The sequence below is a fragment of the Diceros bicornis genome, chromosome 7, assembly GCF_020826845.1.
Source record: "Diceros bicornis minor isolate mBicDic1 chromosome 7, mDicBic1.mat.cur, whole genome shotgun sequence".
Lineage (NCBI taxonomy): Eukaryota > Metazoa > Chordata > Mammalia > Perissodactyla > Rhinocerotidae > Diceros > Diceros bicornis.
Window position 1 is genome coordinate 1984684 of NC_080746.1, and position 16864 is coordinate 2001547.

Consider the following 16864-nt stretch of genomic DNA (forward strand, 5'->3'; position numbering starts at 1 on the left):
AGAATGGCTATAATTACCAAGACAAAAATAACAAATGTTGGAGAGGTTGTAAAGAAACAGGAACCCTCATTCACTGCTGGTGGAAATGCAAACTGGCACAGCCTCTATGGAAAACAGTATGGAGATTCCTCAAAAAATTAAACACAGAAATACCTTATGATCCAGCTATCTCACTACTGAGAATCTATCCAATGAACCTGAAATCAACAATCTAAAGAGGCTTATGCACCCCTATGCAGCATTATTGTCTATAGCCAAGAAGTGGAAGCAACACAAGTGTCCTTCGACTGATGACTGGATCAAGAAGATGTGGTATATATATACAATGGAATACAAGGACCTGCGTGCCCTTCCTTTCCCCTGACTCGCCACTTCTGGACCAGTCTCTCCTCCTGTACAATTATACGTTCCCCCTCAGGTTTATGGTCAAGGAATCTGCCCGAAAGAGCAAAGGTTAAGAAATACTAGCTTCAGTGTGGCTTATGACAATTGACACATTAGAGTACTCAGCCATAAAAAAAGACAAAATCATCCCATTTGCAACAACATGGATGGACTTGAAGGGTATTTTGTTAAGTGAAATAAGCCAAACAGAGAAAGACAAACACCGTATGATCTCACTCATATGTGGAAGATAAACTAACACATGGACAGAGAGAACTGTTTGGTGGTTACCAGGGAAACGGGGTTTCGGGGGGTGGGTACAAGGGGTGAGGGGGCACATTTATATGGTGACTGACAAATAATAATGTACAACTGAAATTTCACAATGTTATAAACTATTATGACATCAATAAAAAAAATGTGTTTATCTGTAAGTATACTTGGAGCATACATCATTAAACTGAGTGCTCCTAAGGGAGCCAACAACTCTCCCTTTAGAGAGATTCCTGAGGGGATCACTTACTCCTTTTCCATTTCTCCCATTAACCCCTATCCAAGGCTTTGACCACAGCAAACTAAGTACCAGATGTAAGTGGCGCTTAAGCACAACAGGCACATGCTGCAAATGACTATTCAGAAGGTAAACCCTCAGGCCACGCTCCCAAACCAGAGGCTCTGAGCCTGGATGCAGATGTTATGAGCCCTCATAAGGTAGCAAGGCCACGGAGGGCTAGGGGCCAACACTCACGTGGTGACGGTGTTGAAGCCACAGGCTTTCAGCTTCAGGAGGCGGTCCCTCCAGTACTCCCTGGGCACTCGGAAATAGTGGATGGAGCCCCCTAAGATCAGGAACTTGTCACCCTCCAGGGTGAAGTACGGATTACTCCCAACTGTGCTTTGAGTCTGAAGTCCCACAGATCGGTCCTTCAGCTCGAGAGGGGTCAGATGAGACCAATTAAACCTGCTGAGAGAGCGAGAGACTAAGAGAGAGAGAGAAATAGAAAGAGAGAGAGCCTGCCAAAGCCCTAGCAGAAAAAGTTCTTGTTAGCAGGACATGCTTTATGCATGCTTCCAATAGTATTTTCTCCAAGAAAGGAGAGAAAGCTCCCCTCTCCCCACTCAAGCAAACCTGTACTGGAGTGGCTGAGGCCACGCGTTTCCAGATATAAGATTCTTTTTATGTTTCACTCGAGGAGGAAAACCTGATAAGATAAATGGTAGGAAAAAGATGCACAGGATTCTTTTCCAGGAGAGACACGGGCTGAAAAGAGAAAGAAATAACAATGGCAAGGGGAAGGCAGTGGCCTCGTCAAGCTCCAAGGACCAGAAAGCTGCTCTAGAGGCAGGTGAGAGGCAAGGGCCTCAGAGGAGGCTCTCCTCGCAGGCGGGACTCCTAGGCGGGCCTAAGGTGCGGGAAGCCTTTGGCTTACCCAGGTCAACTCAGGTCCCTGCACACCCGGGGGGCCCCACAGTCCCCCTCAGTCAGGACAGAAAGCTGCCAACAGACTTTCAGTCCCAGCAGCCTGCAGCCAGGATCAGGACTGGGCTGGGCCCTGGGGGAGGGGGTCCTGGGAGAAGGTGGAGGTGGGGTAAGGGGCTCCATGAGAGGTGCCAGCACTTCATCCACCAGGTTCAGGAAGGACAGTGTCTGGCAATTGGAGCCCTTTGTCAGCGTCCACACTGATTTTCTTCTATCTGGGGCAATGGACAGATCCTCAGCAGGGCGGGGTAGCTCAGGTACCGGCAGAAGAAAGAGTGGAGGAGAGAAAGCTTGAAAGGGGAGTTGATAATGCGAGTCTTGGCCAGGTTTGAGGGCCCAGAAGGGCACCCCAATCCAAAGGGGCCGTTGCCCCCAGTAATGTCCCCAGGGCCCAGCGCGATAAATGCCTGTGGCTGACTGGCTGACAGACGTGGAGGGAGGTCCAGGAGGCTCCCGGGTGATCGGGAAGCTGGGATGGGGCTCAAGGGACGCCCGCGCCTGGAAGGGCGGCATGGGCTGCGGCCTGGCGCGGCCCAGGGAACGCCGGAGACGGTCACCTGGAGCGCGGCGGGGAACCCATCCCCGTGAAGCGGAGGAGCCGAGGTCCCGGGGACGGAGCCGGGGCTGCCGGGCGGCGCAAGGAGAAGGTCTCGGGCTCTGGGCTGCAAGAAGGGCAGAGCCCTGCGTGAGACCCGGGATGTGCGACCGCCTGTCTGCGCAGATGCCTTTCAGCTGGTGGAGGTAAGGCGGGAGGGTCTTGGGTTATAGCCCTGACCTCGATTTTCCTAAACTGTGTGTCACCAGCCAATTGGGACGGAAAGGCGGAGCTGAGGGGGAGGAAAGGACGAGGACAGCCCAGCCTACCCGAGAGCAGGGAAGTTCTGATTCCGCCGGTTCAGCAACTTTAGTGAGTGGCCCTTTGGTTCCAGACAGCGCTTTCGGACTAAATGGATGGGGGCGTGCACGCAATAAAACAGTTTCAATACGATGAGTAAATGCTAAAATAAAGATTCTGCAGGGTGTAATGGACGACGTACAGCCTACCCTGGAGGAGTAGTTTTCTCAAACTGAGTTGGTAAAAGAGTGAGAATTATCAGAGCAAAGAAAAGTGGGAATGCTGTTCCTACCCTTGGGAATACTGAAAAGTAACTACACAGTATGTGCAAGAAACTACAGTTTGGAATTCTTTGGTTACAACGTAGCCTGAGTTGGGGCTGGAGAGATCAGATCAGGAGGAGGCAGGTCAGGGAGGGCTGAGGATGCAATACCTAGCAGCTCAGTCTTTTTCCAGAGATTTCAAGCAAGAACTAGGTCGGAAAATACTTTTATGGAGATTACTTGGTACAAGGTGGAGGCTGGATGAGAAACAGACAAGTCATCCCAACAGACGTGTCACCCGTGGATAGGGCTCTTGTGTTTCTCACGCTGGTAATACTATGCAAGAGGAGGGAGTGGATGTAAGAAAAATCTGTGCAGTGAAGTTGGTAACTCTTGACAGTTGGTCGGATGAGGCAAGTGATACAGAGAAAGGGGTCTGGGATGACCCCCACGTTTCAGGCTTAAGTGACTTTCGTAGATGGTGGTGACATTTACAGAGATCAGAAACACAGGACGTGATGAAGGTTTGAATAGAGGGACAAGAGTGATGAACCCAGGTTTGGACTGCTGGATTTGAAGTACCTGTGAGGAAAAGAGAAATCTGATCTCTTCTCCTTGAAGCCCTTGCTTTTCTTTTCCCGTTTGGAAGAACAAGGCCTGTGGCATCAGGTTGAAATCAGCTGACATCATGCAAATACAGCTGAAAACTACAGTTTTCGGAGACTACTGTGGGTTTTTTCTCTTGTCTCACTCTACAGGTATACTTTCCTCTTGAAACCTCAGCTCCTGGAGAATTTTGTAGGTTATCCATCTTTTTCTCATTCTTAGGTTGGAAGCAATGGATTCTTGAGACTTTCTACATCTTACACAGATGTATAATATTTAACTTCTTTGAATACACCTTGTTTTATAAATTTGGTTTCACAGCCACAAAATTTTATTCTTCTTTGTCAAGATCTTTTAAACTATTCTAAGGCCTGTGCCTTTCTGTATAAAATTTAGAATAAGCTTGTCTATTTCCACAAAAAGCCATGCTAAAATTTTGATGAGAATTGCATTAGACTTATAGATCCAGTTGGGGAGATTTGACATCTTTGCTATGTTGAGTCTTCAAATCCAAGAACATGCTATGTCTCTCCATTTATTTCGGTATTCTTTCACTTTTTTCATCAGAATTTTATGATCTTTCAACATACAGATTTTATGCATATATTGTTAGATTTATACCTCAGTATCTCATTTTCTTTTGAGCGATTTTAAATGGATTGTATTTTCAAATTCAGTTTCAGCATGTTCATTGTTAGCATATAGAAGAAACGCAATTGAGTTTCTTGTATTGATCTTGTACTCTGTGACGTTGGTAAACTCACTTATTAATTCTAGGAGGTTGTTATAGGAATTGAAAATCCAATTCCTTGGAATTTTCTTCAGAGACAATCATGTCATCTGCAAATACAGCTTTATTTCTTTTTTTTCAAATCTGTATATCTTTTATTTCTTTTTCTTATCTTATGATGGTAGCTAGAATTTCTAGTACTATGTTGAATAAGAGTGGTGGGAGCTGACATCCTTGCTCCCAGTCTCAGGTGGAAAACACTTACTCTTTCACCATTAAGTACGATGTTAGATGTGGAGTTTGTGTATACGTTGTTAATCAAGTTGAAGAAGTTCCCTTCTGTTCCTAATTTGCTGAGATTTTTTATTATGAGTGGTGTTGGATTTTGTCAAATGCTTAAACCATCTCTTCATTTTCTAGAACAATACCATCCTACTTTTCTTTCTGAAAGATACTTTTGACAGATAGAGAATTTGCAGTTGTGTGATATCGTGATATAAGGAGAAATATATATATTTGGTTTTCGTTCCCAGTTCCTGTCACAGAGCTCCTAAAACCCTTGGAATTTCCTGAGTGATAGGGATGAGAAGAGCATCTTTTGTGATTCATAACAAGCCTTTTTCAAACACACCTGAGTTTATGTTAATGAGGTGACTTTTGAAAAGCCCCTATAAGGATGAGGAGTTAGAACTTTCAGCCTCAACCCACCCCACAACTCCAACCTCTGAGGAGGAGAGAGGGGCTAGAGGTTGAGTCAATTACCAATGGCCAATGATTTAGTCAATCGTGCCTACATAATGAAGCACCCATAAAAACCCTAACCAAAGGGGAACACTTCAGGGAGCTTCTAGGTTGGTGAACATACAGAGAGTGGTGCATCCAGATTGGGCGTGGAATCTCCATGCCTCTTCCCCACACCTGGCCGTATTCAGCTCTTCCCTGGCTGTTCCTGAGTTGTATCCTTTATAATAAACCGGTAAACCTAGGTAAGTGTTTCCCTGAGTTCTGTAAGCAGTTCTAGCAAATTATTGAACATGAGGAAGGGGTTGCGGGAAACCCTGATTTATAACGGGTCAATCAGAAGTAGAGATGACAACCTAGGACTGGTATCTGAAAGTGGGGGTAGTCATGTGGGACTGAGCCCTTAACCTGTGGAGTCTGTGCTAACTCTGGGAAGTTAGTATCAGAATTGAGTTAAATTGTAGGACACACAAGTTGGTATCTGCTGAGAACTGGAAAATTGCATGATGTGGAAAAACCGAAACATTTGGTGTCAGAAGTGTTATATGACTAAAGGGAAACGAGTTTTCCTTGAAGTTAGTACTTCTTCTCTTTCAGCCCTTGAAAAATATTGTGCTACTTCCTTCTGACTTTCATAGAATGGGGTTGTATTCCACGTCTCATAATTGGCTATAATTCCAACGGGGGTTTCCCTATAGGTAATGCATCATTTCTCTGTGGCTGCTTTCAAGATTTTTTCTTTATTTTTAGTTCTCTTTTACTTTTTCTTTTTTTGTTTTGTTTTGTTTTAGTGTTTTAATTTTTTAAAAAAGACTTAAGAGCAGTTTTAGGTTTATAATAAACTTGAGAGGAAAGTACAGAGATTTCTCATATACCCCGTGCTCCCACATATGCACAGCCTCTCCCCTATGAACATCGCTCACTAGAGTGGTACGTTTTTTACCAGAGGTGAAGCTGCACTGACACATCATAATCACCAAAGTCCATAGTTTACATAGGGTTTACTCTCGGTGTTGTAAATTCTATCAATGTCGACAAATGTGTAATGACATATATCCACCATTACAATATCATACAGAGTATTTTCACTGCCCCCAAAGTCCCCGGGCTCTACCTATTCATCTCTTCCCATCCCCTACCCCTGGCAACCGATGATCTTTTTATTGCTGCCATAGTTTTGTCTTTTCCAGAATGTCGTATAGTTGGAACCATATAATATGTAAGCCTTCTCAGATTGGCTTCTTTCACTTATTAATATGCATTTAAGTTTCTCCATGTTTCTTTATGGCTTGATAGCTCATTTCTTTTTAGTGCTGAATAATATTCCATTGTCTGGATGTACCAATTTATTTATCCATTCATCTACTGAAGGACATCTTGGTTGCTTCTAAGTTTTGGCTAATTTTTGTGTGGAAATAAGTTTTCAACTCATGTGGGTAAATACAAAGAAGCTTGATTGCTGGGTCGTATGGTCAGAGTAAGTTTTGTAAGAAACCTCCAAACTGTTTTCCAAAGTAGCTGTACCATTTTGCATTCCTACCAGCAGTGTACGAGAATTCTTCTTCCTCAACATGCTTGCCAGCATTTGGTATTGTCCGTGGTTCTGGATTTTGGCTGTTCTAATAGGTGTGTAGTAGTATCTCATTGATGTCTTAATTTGCATTTTCCTGATGACATATGATGTGGAGCATCTTTTTTATCGTGATTACTTTTATTATTCTTATTATTATTTCCACATCTTTCAGATCTTTCATATCTAATAATTTTTTAAAATTATTTTGTTGAGGTCCTATTGGCTTATAACATTGTATAAATTTCTGGTGTACATTATTACATATCAGTTTCTGTATAGACTGCATGGTGTTCACCACCAATAGTCTAATTTTTATCTGTCACCATACATACGTGCCCCTTTACTCCTTTCATCCTTCCCCCAACCCCTTCCCTTCTGGTAACCACCGATCTGTTCTCCTTATCCATGTGTTTGCTTATCTTCCACATATGAGTGAAATCATATCGTGTTTGTATTTCTCTGGCTTATTTCGCTTAACATAATACCCTCAAGGCCCATCCATGTTGGGGCAAGTGGCAAGATTTTGTCTTTTTATATGGCTGAGTACTATTCTGTTATGTGTGTATATACCGCATCTTCTTTTTGTTGTTGTTGTTTATTGTTCTTTTTTTTCTTTAAATGATTTTATAGGTCATATTGGTTTATAACATTGTATTTCAGGTGTACATTATTACATATCAGTTTCTGTACAGACTGCATCTTCTTCACCCCCAATAGTCTAGTTTTTATCTGTCATCATACATATGTGCCCCTTTACCCCTTTCACCCTCCCTCCCCCCTTCCCCTCTGGTAACCACCAGTCTGTTCTCCTTACCCATGTGTTTGTTTATCTTCCACATATGAGTGAAATCATACGGTGTTTGTCTTTCTCTGTCTGGCTTATTTTACTTAACATAATACCCTCAAGGTCTATCCATGTTGTGGGAAATGGCATGATTTTGTGTTTTTTTTATGGCTGAATACTATTCCATTGTGTGTGTATATATATATATATATATATACACACACACCACATCTTCTTTATCTATCCATCAGTTGATGGGCACTTGGGTTGCTTCCACATCTTGGCTATGGTGAATAATGCAGCAATGAACATAGGGGTGAATAACTCTCTTTGTATTATTGATTTCAAGTTCTTTGGATAAATACCCAGTAGTGAGATAGCTGGATCGTATGGTATTTCTATTTTTAATTTTTTGAGAAATTTCCGTGCTGTTTTCCATAGTGGCAGCACAGGTTGCATTCCCACCGGCAGTGTTTGAGGGTTCCCTTTTCTCCATATCCTCTCCAACACTTGTTATTTCTTGTCTTGCTGATTACAGCAATTCTGACGGATGTAGGGTGATATCTCATTGTAGCTTTGATTTGCATCTCCCTAATAATTAGTGATGTTGAACATCTTTTCATGCGCTTGTTGGACATCTGTATATCTTCTTTGGAAAAATGTCTGTTCATATCCTCTGCTCATTTTTTGATCAGATTATTTGTTTCTTTTGTTGTTGAGTTGTGTGAATTCTTTATATATTTTGGAAATCAACCCCTTTTCAGATATATGATTTGCAAATGTTTTCTCCCAGTTGGTGAGCTGTCTTTACATTTTCTTCCTGGTTTCCTTTGCCTTGCAGAAACTTTGTAGTCTGATGTAGTCCCATTTGTTTATTTTTTCTTTTGTTTCCCTTGCCTGAGTAGACATGCTTTTCGAAAGATATTGCTAAGACCAATATCAAAGAGTGTACTATCTATGTTTTCTTCTAGGAGTTTTATGGTTTCAGGTCTTACATTCAAGTCTTTAATCCATTTTGAGTTAATTGTTGTGTAAGGTGTAAAAAAATGATCAGCTTTCATTCTTTTGCATGTGGCTGTCCAGTTTTCCCAACACCATTTATTGAAGAAATTTTCCTTTCTCCATTGTATGTTCTTGGCTCCTTTGTCAAAGATCAGTTGTCCATAGATGTGTGGTTTTATTTCTGGGCTTTCAATTGTGTTCCATTGATCTGTGTGTCTGTTTTTGTACAAGTACCATGCTGTTTTGATTACTATTGCTTTGTAGTATATTTTGAAGTCAGGGATTGTGGTGCCTCCAGCTTTGTTCTTTTTTCTTAGGATTGCCTCAGCTGTTCAGGGTCTTTTGTTGTTCCATACAAATATGAGGATTCTTTGTTCTATTTCCATGAAGAATGTCATTGGTATTCTGATTGGGATTGCATTGAATCTGTAGATTGCTTTAGGTAATATGGACATTTTAACTATGCTTATTCTTCCAATCCAGGAACCTGGAATATCTTTCCATTTCTTTATGTTTTCTTCGACTTCTGTCAATAATATCTAACAGTTTTTGATGTATAGGTCTTTCACCTCGGTTCAATTTATTCATAGATATTTTATTCTTTTTGTTGTGATTTTAAATTGGATTGTAATCTTGACTTCACTTTCTGCTAGTTTGTTATTAGTGTATAGAAATGCAACTGATTTTTGCGTGTTGATTTTGTACCCTGTAACTTTACTGTATTTGTTGATTATTTCTAATAGTTTTTTGATGGATTGTTTTGGTTTTTCTATATATAAAATCATGTCATCCACAAATAGTGAGAGTTTCACTTCTTCATTTCCAATTTGGATATCTTTTATTTCTTTTTCTTGGCTAATTGCTCTGGCCAAAACCTCCAGTATTATGTTGAATAAGAGTGGCAAGAGTGGGCATCCTTGTCTTGTTCCTGTTCTCAGAGGAATGGCTTTCAGTTTTTCACCATTGAGTATGATGTTGGCTGTGGGCTTGTCATATATGGCCTTTATTATGTTGAGGTACTTTCCTTCTATACCCATTTTATTCAGAGTTTTTATCATTGATGGATGCCATATCTTGTCAAATGCATCCATTGAGATGATCATGAGGTTCTTGTTCCTCATTTGTTAATGTGGTGTATCACATTGATTGATTTGTGAATGTTGAACATCCCTGCATCCCTGGTATAAATCCCACTTGATCCTGGTGTATGATCCTTTTAATGTATTTCTGTATTTGATTTGCTAATATTTTGTTCAGGATATTTGCATCTATGTTCATCAGCAATATAGGCCTGTAATTTTCTTTTTTTGTGTTGTCCTCATCTGGTTTTGGTATCAGGGTAATGTTGGCTTTGTAGAATGAGCTAGGAAGCTTGCCCTCCTCTTCAATTTTTTGGAAGAGTTTGAGAAGGATAGGAATTAAATCTTCTTTGAATGTTTGGTAGAATTCACCAGGGAAGCCATCTGGTCCTGGACTTTTGTTTTTTGGGAGATTGTTGATAACTTTCACTCTCTTTACTTGTGATTGGTCTATTCAGATTCTTTATTTCTTCTTGATTCAGTTTTAGGAGGTTGTATCATTCTAAGAATTTATCCATTTCTCCAGGAGCCAGTTTGTTGGTTGATAGTTTTTCATAATATTCTCTTATCATCCTTTGTATTTCTGTGGTGTCCATTGTAATTTCTCCTCTTTCACTTTTGATTTCATTTGAGCCTTCTCTCTTTTTTTCTTAGTGAGTCTGGCTAAGGGTTTGTCAATTTTGTTTACCTTCTCCAAGAACTAGCTCTTAGTTTCATTGAACCTTTCTGTTGTTTTTTTAGTCTCTATTTCATTTATTTCTCCTCTGATTTTCATTATTCCCTTCCTTCTACTGACTTTGGGCTTTGTTTGTTCTTCTTTTTCTAGTTCTTTTAGACATAGTTTAAGATTACTTAGTTGAGGTTTTTCTTGTTTGTGGAGGTAAGCCTATATTGCTATAAATTTCCCTCTTAGTACCGCTTTTGCTGCATCACATAAAAATTGGTATGTTGTGTTTTCATTTATTTGTCTCCAGGTATTTTTTGATTTCTCCTTTGATTTCTTCATTGATCCAATGGTTGTTCACTAGCATGTTGTTTAGTCCACATATTTGTCACTTGACCAGCTTTTGTCTTGTAGTTGATTCTAGTATGATAGTATTGTGGTTGGAAAAGAGGCTTGATATGATTTCAATCTTCTTAATTAATTGATGCTTGCCTTGTTTCCCAACATATGGTCTATCTTTGAGAATGTTCCATGTGCCCTTCAGAAGAATGTGTAATCTGCTGTTTTTGTATGCAATGTTCTATATATCTCTATTAAGTCCATCTGGTCTAGTGTTTCATTTAAGGCCACTGTTTCCTTGTTGACTTTCTGTCTGGATGATCTATCTATTGTACTGGTGTCAATTTCTCACTTTAGTTCTATTAATAGTTGCTTTATATACTTTGGTGTTCCCAAGTTAGGTGCATATATCTTAACGAGTGCGATGTCTTCTTGGTGGAATGTACCTTTTATCTTTATATAGTGCCCATCTTTGTCTCTCATTATCTTTTTTATCTTGAAGTCTGCTTTGTCTGATGAGTATGGCTACACCCACCTTCTTTTGCTTGCCATTTGCTTAGAGTATAATCTTCCATCCCTTCACTCTGAGCCTATGTTTGTCTTTAGAGCTGAGATGCATTTCCCAGAGGCAGCATATTATTGGGTCTTGTTTTTTAATCCATCCAACCACTCTATGTCTTTTGAGAATTCAATCCGTCTACATTTGGAGTGATTTTTGATATATGAGGGCTTAATAGTGCCATTTTATCTTTTGTTTTCTGGTTGTTCTATATTTCCATTATTTCTTTTTCTTTGTATTTCTGTCTGCCTTTTCCTTTTGGTGGTTTTCTCTGCTGGTTTTCTCAGTTTTCTCTTTATTTATGATTTGTGACACTGCTCTGATTTTTTGATTTTTGGTTACCATGAGATTTGTATAAAAGATCTCATAGATGAGATAGCCATTTTTCTGATAGCCTCTTAACTCTATTAGCCTAAGCAGGTTCCATCCCTTTCCTCTTCCCTTTTAATGTTTTTGTTGTCACAAATTATTCATTTTTGTGTTGTGAGTTTGTGACCAAATTGAAGTGCTTCTAGTTATTTTTGATGCTTTTTTCCCCTTTATCCTTTATGTTATAACTAAAAGTTTGCTAACTTATTCTGATATAAAGCTGTAATTTTCTGATTTTGTCTGTCTATTTATCTCCTTGCTCAAAGCTTTGTAAACCTTTGCCTTTTTGTTTCAGGTAGAAGGGCTCCCTTCAGCCTTTCTTGTAAGGCAGGTCTAGTGGCAATGAGCTCCTTCAGCTTTTGTTTGTCTGGGAAAGGTTTTATTTCTCCATCATATCTGAAGGATAATTTCACTGGATAGAGTACTCTTGGCTGACAGTTTTTATCTTTCAGTATTTTGAATATATCATTCCACTCTCTCCTAGCCTGTAAGGTTTCTGCTGAGAAATCGCTGAAAGCCTGATGGGAGTTCCTTTGTATGTTATTTTCTTCTCTCTTGTTGCCCTTAATATTTTTTCTTTGTCAGTGACTTTTGACAGTTTTAATATTATATGCCTTGGAGAAGGTCTTTTTGGATTGATGTAATTAGGAGTTCTATTAGCTTCATGTACTTGTATGTCTAGTTCCTTCTCCAAATTTGGGAAGTTCTCCACTATTATTTCTTTGAATAAGCTTTCTGCTCCATTCTCCCACTCTTTTCCCTCTGGGACACCTATAATCCTTATGTTACTTTTCATAATTAAGTCAGATATTTCTCTAAGAATTTCTTCATGTTTTTTGAAACTTATTTCTCTCTCCTCCTCCACATGAATTATTTCTAGGTTTCTATCTTCGAGCACACTAATTCTTTCCTCCATAAGGTCTGCTCTATTTTTTATGCTTTCTATATTATTTTTTATCTCATTAATTGTGTTCTTCATCTCCAGCATTTCTGTTTGGGTTTGTTTTTAGAGCTTCAATCTCTTTGCTGAAGTATTCCTTCTGTTCCTTAATTTTATTCTTGATCTCATTAAACTGTCCTTCTGTGTTTTCTTGTAGGTCATTGAGTTTCTTTATGACAGCTATTTTGAATTCTCTGTCAGTTAGAGCGTAAACTTTTGTGACTTCAGATTTGGTTTCTAGAGAGTTGTCATTTTCCTTCTATCCTGCAATGTTGCTGTACTTCTTCATGGTGTTTGATGAATTGACCCTCTGCTGGCACATTTGTGGTAGTAATCACCTTCTCTTTTGGGGGTATGCCTTTGGTTACCTTGGTTCTGGTTGCCTGGGACTTGTGTTCCTCCACTGGCTCTCCATGGCCTCAGATGTTGTTGTCCCATGCACCACCTGTGTTGCTGTTCCTCAGTTGTCTGGGGGTGCTGGTTTCGACACTGCCAGTGGTCTGGGTTCACAGGTGTCACTGTTACTAGTGGAAGCCTAGGGATCTGGGAACTTGTATGCAGCCCCCACCGCTGGTGGAGTTGGTGTCAGGGGTGCCACCACTGGTGTCTGGGTGCTCTTGCCCTGTCTGCTTGCAACTGTGCAGATCGGGCCACTGCCTCTCCCACAGCTCCACTGACCATCGTGGGGTGGGGCTGCTGCCATGCTGCTGCTGCTGCGGCTCGAGTGTTCACCAGCCATTGTGCCATCCTCCGGGTGTTCCTGTGCATGCAGGACTGCTGCCAGCCACTGCTGCCACCTCCCAGGTGTGCACTCACACTCAGGATTGCCACACTGGCCACTGCATGAGGAACCACCTCCTAGACCACTGCAGCTGGGGGTGGGGGTGGGGGCTGCTCCCCTAGTTCCACTGCTTCCTGGGGGTCCAGTCCACCCACATTCAGACGTATAGCTGCCTGGATGTCTTAAGCTTCCTGTTGTGCTGTATGGGGGATCCTCTGTTTGTTAATGGATGTCTGTTTGGTTGTAATTTAGAGGGGAGAGACAAAGGGAACATCTCACTCCACCATGATGCTGATGTTACTCCCTTGGTGAAAGGTTTTTGATCCCTAGTATTCTGGTTCCAAAGCCCTTGCTTTTAATAACTACACTAGAGATCTAAGTATACGAGGGAGTTTAGACACTAATGTTAATAATAGCTATTAATAATTAATAAATGTATTGATCATTTATTACTGGACTTTTTGATGAGCACTTCATATGAACTTTCTTATTTTAACCTCACAACAACTATATGAGGCAGCTATTAATATTATCCCCACTTTACATGAAGAAACTGAAACACGGAAAGGAAAAGTAACTTACCCTAAGTCACATAGCCTGTAGGGGGCCCAACTTGGGACCCAAACCCTGGTGTGTCTAACAATAAAGTCCATGCTCTTAAATATTAAAATGTACTCCTGCCTTTGTGAGAAGTGTGGTGAAAAGACAGACTAGTCAAGAAATGTTCCTCAGACTTGATCCTACCTCATTCCTTACATCATAAGTTTCACATATACCAAAGATTAAAGAGGAAAAAGAACACAGGAGCTGGCCCGGTGGCATAGTGGTTAAGTGCACATGCTCTGCTTTGGCGGCCTGGGGTTCACAGGTTCGGATCCTGGTCATGTACCAACGCATGGCTTGTCAAGCCATGCTGTGGAAGGTGTCCCACATATAAATTAGGGGAAGATGGGCATGGATGTTAGCCCAGGGCAAATCTTCCTCAGCAAAAAGAGGAGGATTGGCAACAGATGTTAGCTCAGGGCTAATCTTCCTCACCAAAAAAAAAAAAAAAAATATATATATATATATATATACACACAATAAAATACTAAATAAATGTTTAAAAGTTTATAGATCTATATTGATTGTTATATTTATTGACATGAAACTTCTCAAAATCACATTTTTTCTGTGAAAATAAGGCATTGAAGAATAGATATAAAGCAATAATCCACTTATGTAAATTTAATGCATATATCTATAAGTACAGATTCCTAGAAATATGTGTGAGATACTGTTTATCAACATTTTAAGAATATTTATCTCTGGATGATAGAATTTTGAATGATATTCACTTTTTTCTTATGCTTTTGTATGTGGTTTAAACTTTGTGAAATAAATAAATAATTTAAATTACAAGCTAAGAAAAAACTACACTATTCTCGTCCATCTCTGTATCTTCCTTAGAAAAGAGTGGTGAAGTTGACTTCCATGTGCACTGAGCATTTAGTACCTCAGCTATGCATCTGATGGCTGGGTCCACAGTCACCTGCAATGTTGATGTACCTGTGGAAACAAACTGTGTACCGACAATCAGGATTTCTATGGAGTCAAATAGAGGAATTTTAACAAGACTGGAGGATTCAGAGACTGAGTTATAAGTTCGTTTTAAGAAAGACTGATTCTGTATCTTTTTGCCATCTTTGGGTTCCGTCTGACAACGGTTATTTGAGGGTCTCTGCAGATGAACCCTGGAAAGAGTTTGTAAGTTTCCCAGACTTTCACATAAATTAAACCTGTAGAATTTCTAAGGAGGTGTAAGGTGAACTAAGATTTTTTTAATCTGAGGAAGAGTCGCCGTGAGCTAACATCTGTGCCAACCGTCCTCCATTTTATATGTGGGTCACCACCACAGCACAGCCACAGATGAGTGGTGCAGGCCCACACCTGGGAACTTAAACTGGGCCACTGAAGCAAAGCATGCTGAACTTAACCACTAGGCTACAGGGCTGGCCCTGAAGTAAGATTTTGATCAAACAAAGCTGTCAGTTTATGTCTTGAGATTAAGGGAGTAAACCTCTGTTATGGACTGAATTGTGTTCCCTCAAAATTCCTGTGTTGGAGCCTCAACCCCATTGTGACTGCATTTGGAGCTAGGGCCTTTAAAGAGGTAATTAAGGTTAAATGAGATCCTAAGGGTGAGGCCCCGATCCAATATGACTGCTGTCATTATAAGAAATGGTGGAGACACCAGGAATACAGAAAAGACCATGTGAAGCAGCAGCAAGAGGGTGGCCCTCTATAAGCCAGGGAGAGGCCTCAGGAGAAACATTCTGATGCCTTGATCTTGGACTCTTAGCCTCCAGAGTTGTGAAAAAATAAATTTCTGTTTTTAAGTTACCTGGTCTGTGATATTTTATTATGGCAGCCTAAGCAAACCAGTATAGTCTGAAAACAAACTTCTAACACACAAACTTCCCAAAGCAAACCAGCCCTGGACCTGGAGACCCAAATTCCAGAGACCATCTGTAAAAAGTTAATATTTCCCCCTTCAGTTCCTATCCAGCTAACTGATGATGCAGCTACAAGTTAATCTGTAGCTTAAATCTGTAATCTTAAAGCAGGGGAGACTATCAATGGGTTTCCAGCCCTGACTGTGCAAACCTCCTTTGCTAGCACTTTAATGTTAAGCACAATTCCTGCTCCTAAATTCCTCTACATAATAACAGCAGCTTCCAGAAAAAGGTGACAGAGTTTTCCACCATATTTGTAATGGCCCTATAGGAATTAGTGTATGAATCCAAAATGACAAGACTTGATTTCCTCTTAGACCGACCTTCTTAAAGAAATGTGCAGGGCTGGCCTGGTGGCATAGCAGTTAAGTGTGCATGCTCTGCTTCTGCGGCCCGGGGTTTGCAGGTTCAGATCCCAGGAGCGCAGAGACACACAGCTTGTCAAGCCATGCTGTGGCAGCATCCCATACAAAGTAGAGGAAGATGGGCACAGATGTTAGCCCAGGGCCAGTCTTCTTCAGCAAAAAGAGGAGGATTGGCAATGGATGTTAGCTCAGGGCTAGTTCTCCTCACAAAAAAAAAAAAAGTGTGCATAACAATTGTATTTAATAAGAAACCTATGAAATCCAAAAATGTGGGTTAGAAACTGATATTATCAGTGAAAAATTAAATGAAAAGATTATTAATTATTAATATTGTGCTGATCTAAGAACAACTGAACAAAGAGCCAATTGAGACAAAAGTATTTTTAAGATTAAAGTATGCAAAATCTCTTGTCTATCTTCCTAGGTGCTATCAGCTGAATTATTCCCTCCACCAAATTCATGTGTTGAAGCCCTAACACACAATATGATGGGATTTGGAGACAGGGCCTTCGAGAGGCACTTATGAGGTCATGAGGATGGAGTGCTCATGATGGTATTAGTGCCCTTATAACAAGAGAGCAGAGAGCTTGCTCTTTCTCTGCCATGTGAGGACACAGCAAGCAGGCGGCTGTCTGCAAGCCAGGAGGAGAGTCCTCATCAGACCTGACCACACTGGTGCCCTGATCTTGGGCTTCCAGCCTCCAGAACTGTGATCAACAAATGTCTGTTGCTTAATCCAGTCAGTCTGTAGTATTTTGTTATGGCAGCCTGAGCAGATGAAGACACTAGGTTTATTGATAGTGAAAAGCAGCAAAATTTGTAAAAGTGAAAATTTAGCCACTTTTACTTGTAAACCATGCTTGTTTTAGAAAACT

General features: G+C 40.7%; 1 protein-coding gene across 1 annotated transcript in view; it reads right to left on the reverse strand.

Annotated features, from left to right (window-relative positions):
- The window catches only part of LOC131408156 (beta-galactosidase-1-like protein 3), a 63373-nt gene extending 50286 nt beyond the window's left edge, over positions 1-13087 (reverse strand). The window contains exons 1-5 of the mRNA XM_058544712.1: positions 13027-13087; positions 2729-2807; positions 2422-2526; positions 1520-1645; positions 1133-1345 (exon numbers count right to left, since the gene is read on the reverse strand). Of these exons, the coding sequence (XP_058400695.1) occupies positions 1133-1345; positions 1520-1645; positions 2422-2526; positions 2729-2807; positions 13027-13087 (584 nt within the window). The remainder of the gene's footprint in view (positions 1-1132; positions 1346-1519; positions 1646-2421; positions 2527-2728; positions 2808-13026) is intronic.
- Between the last annotated feature and the right edge of the window lie 3777 nt (positions 13088-16864).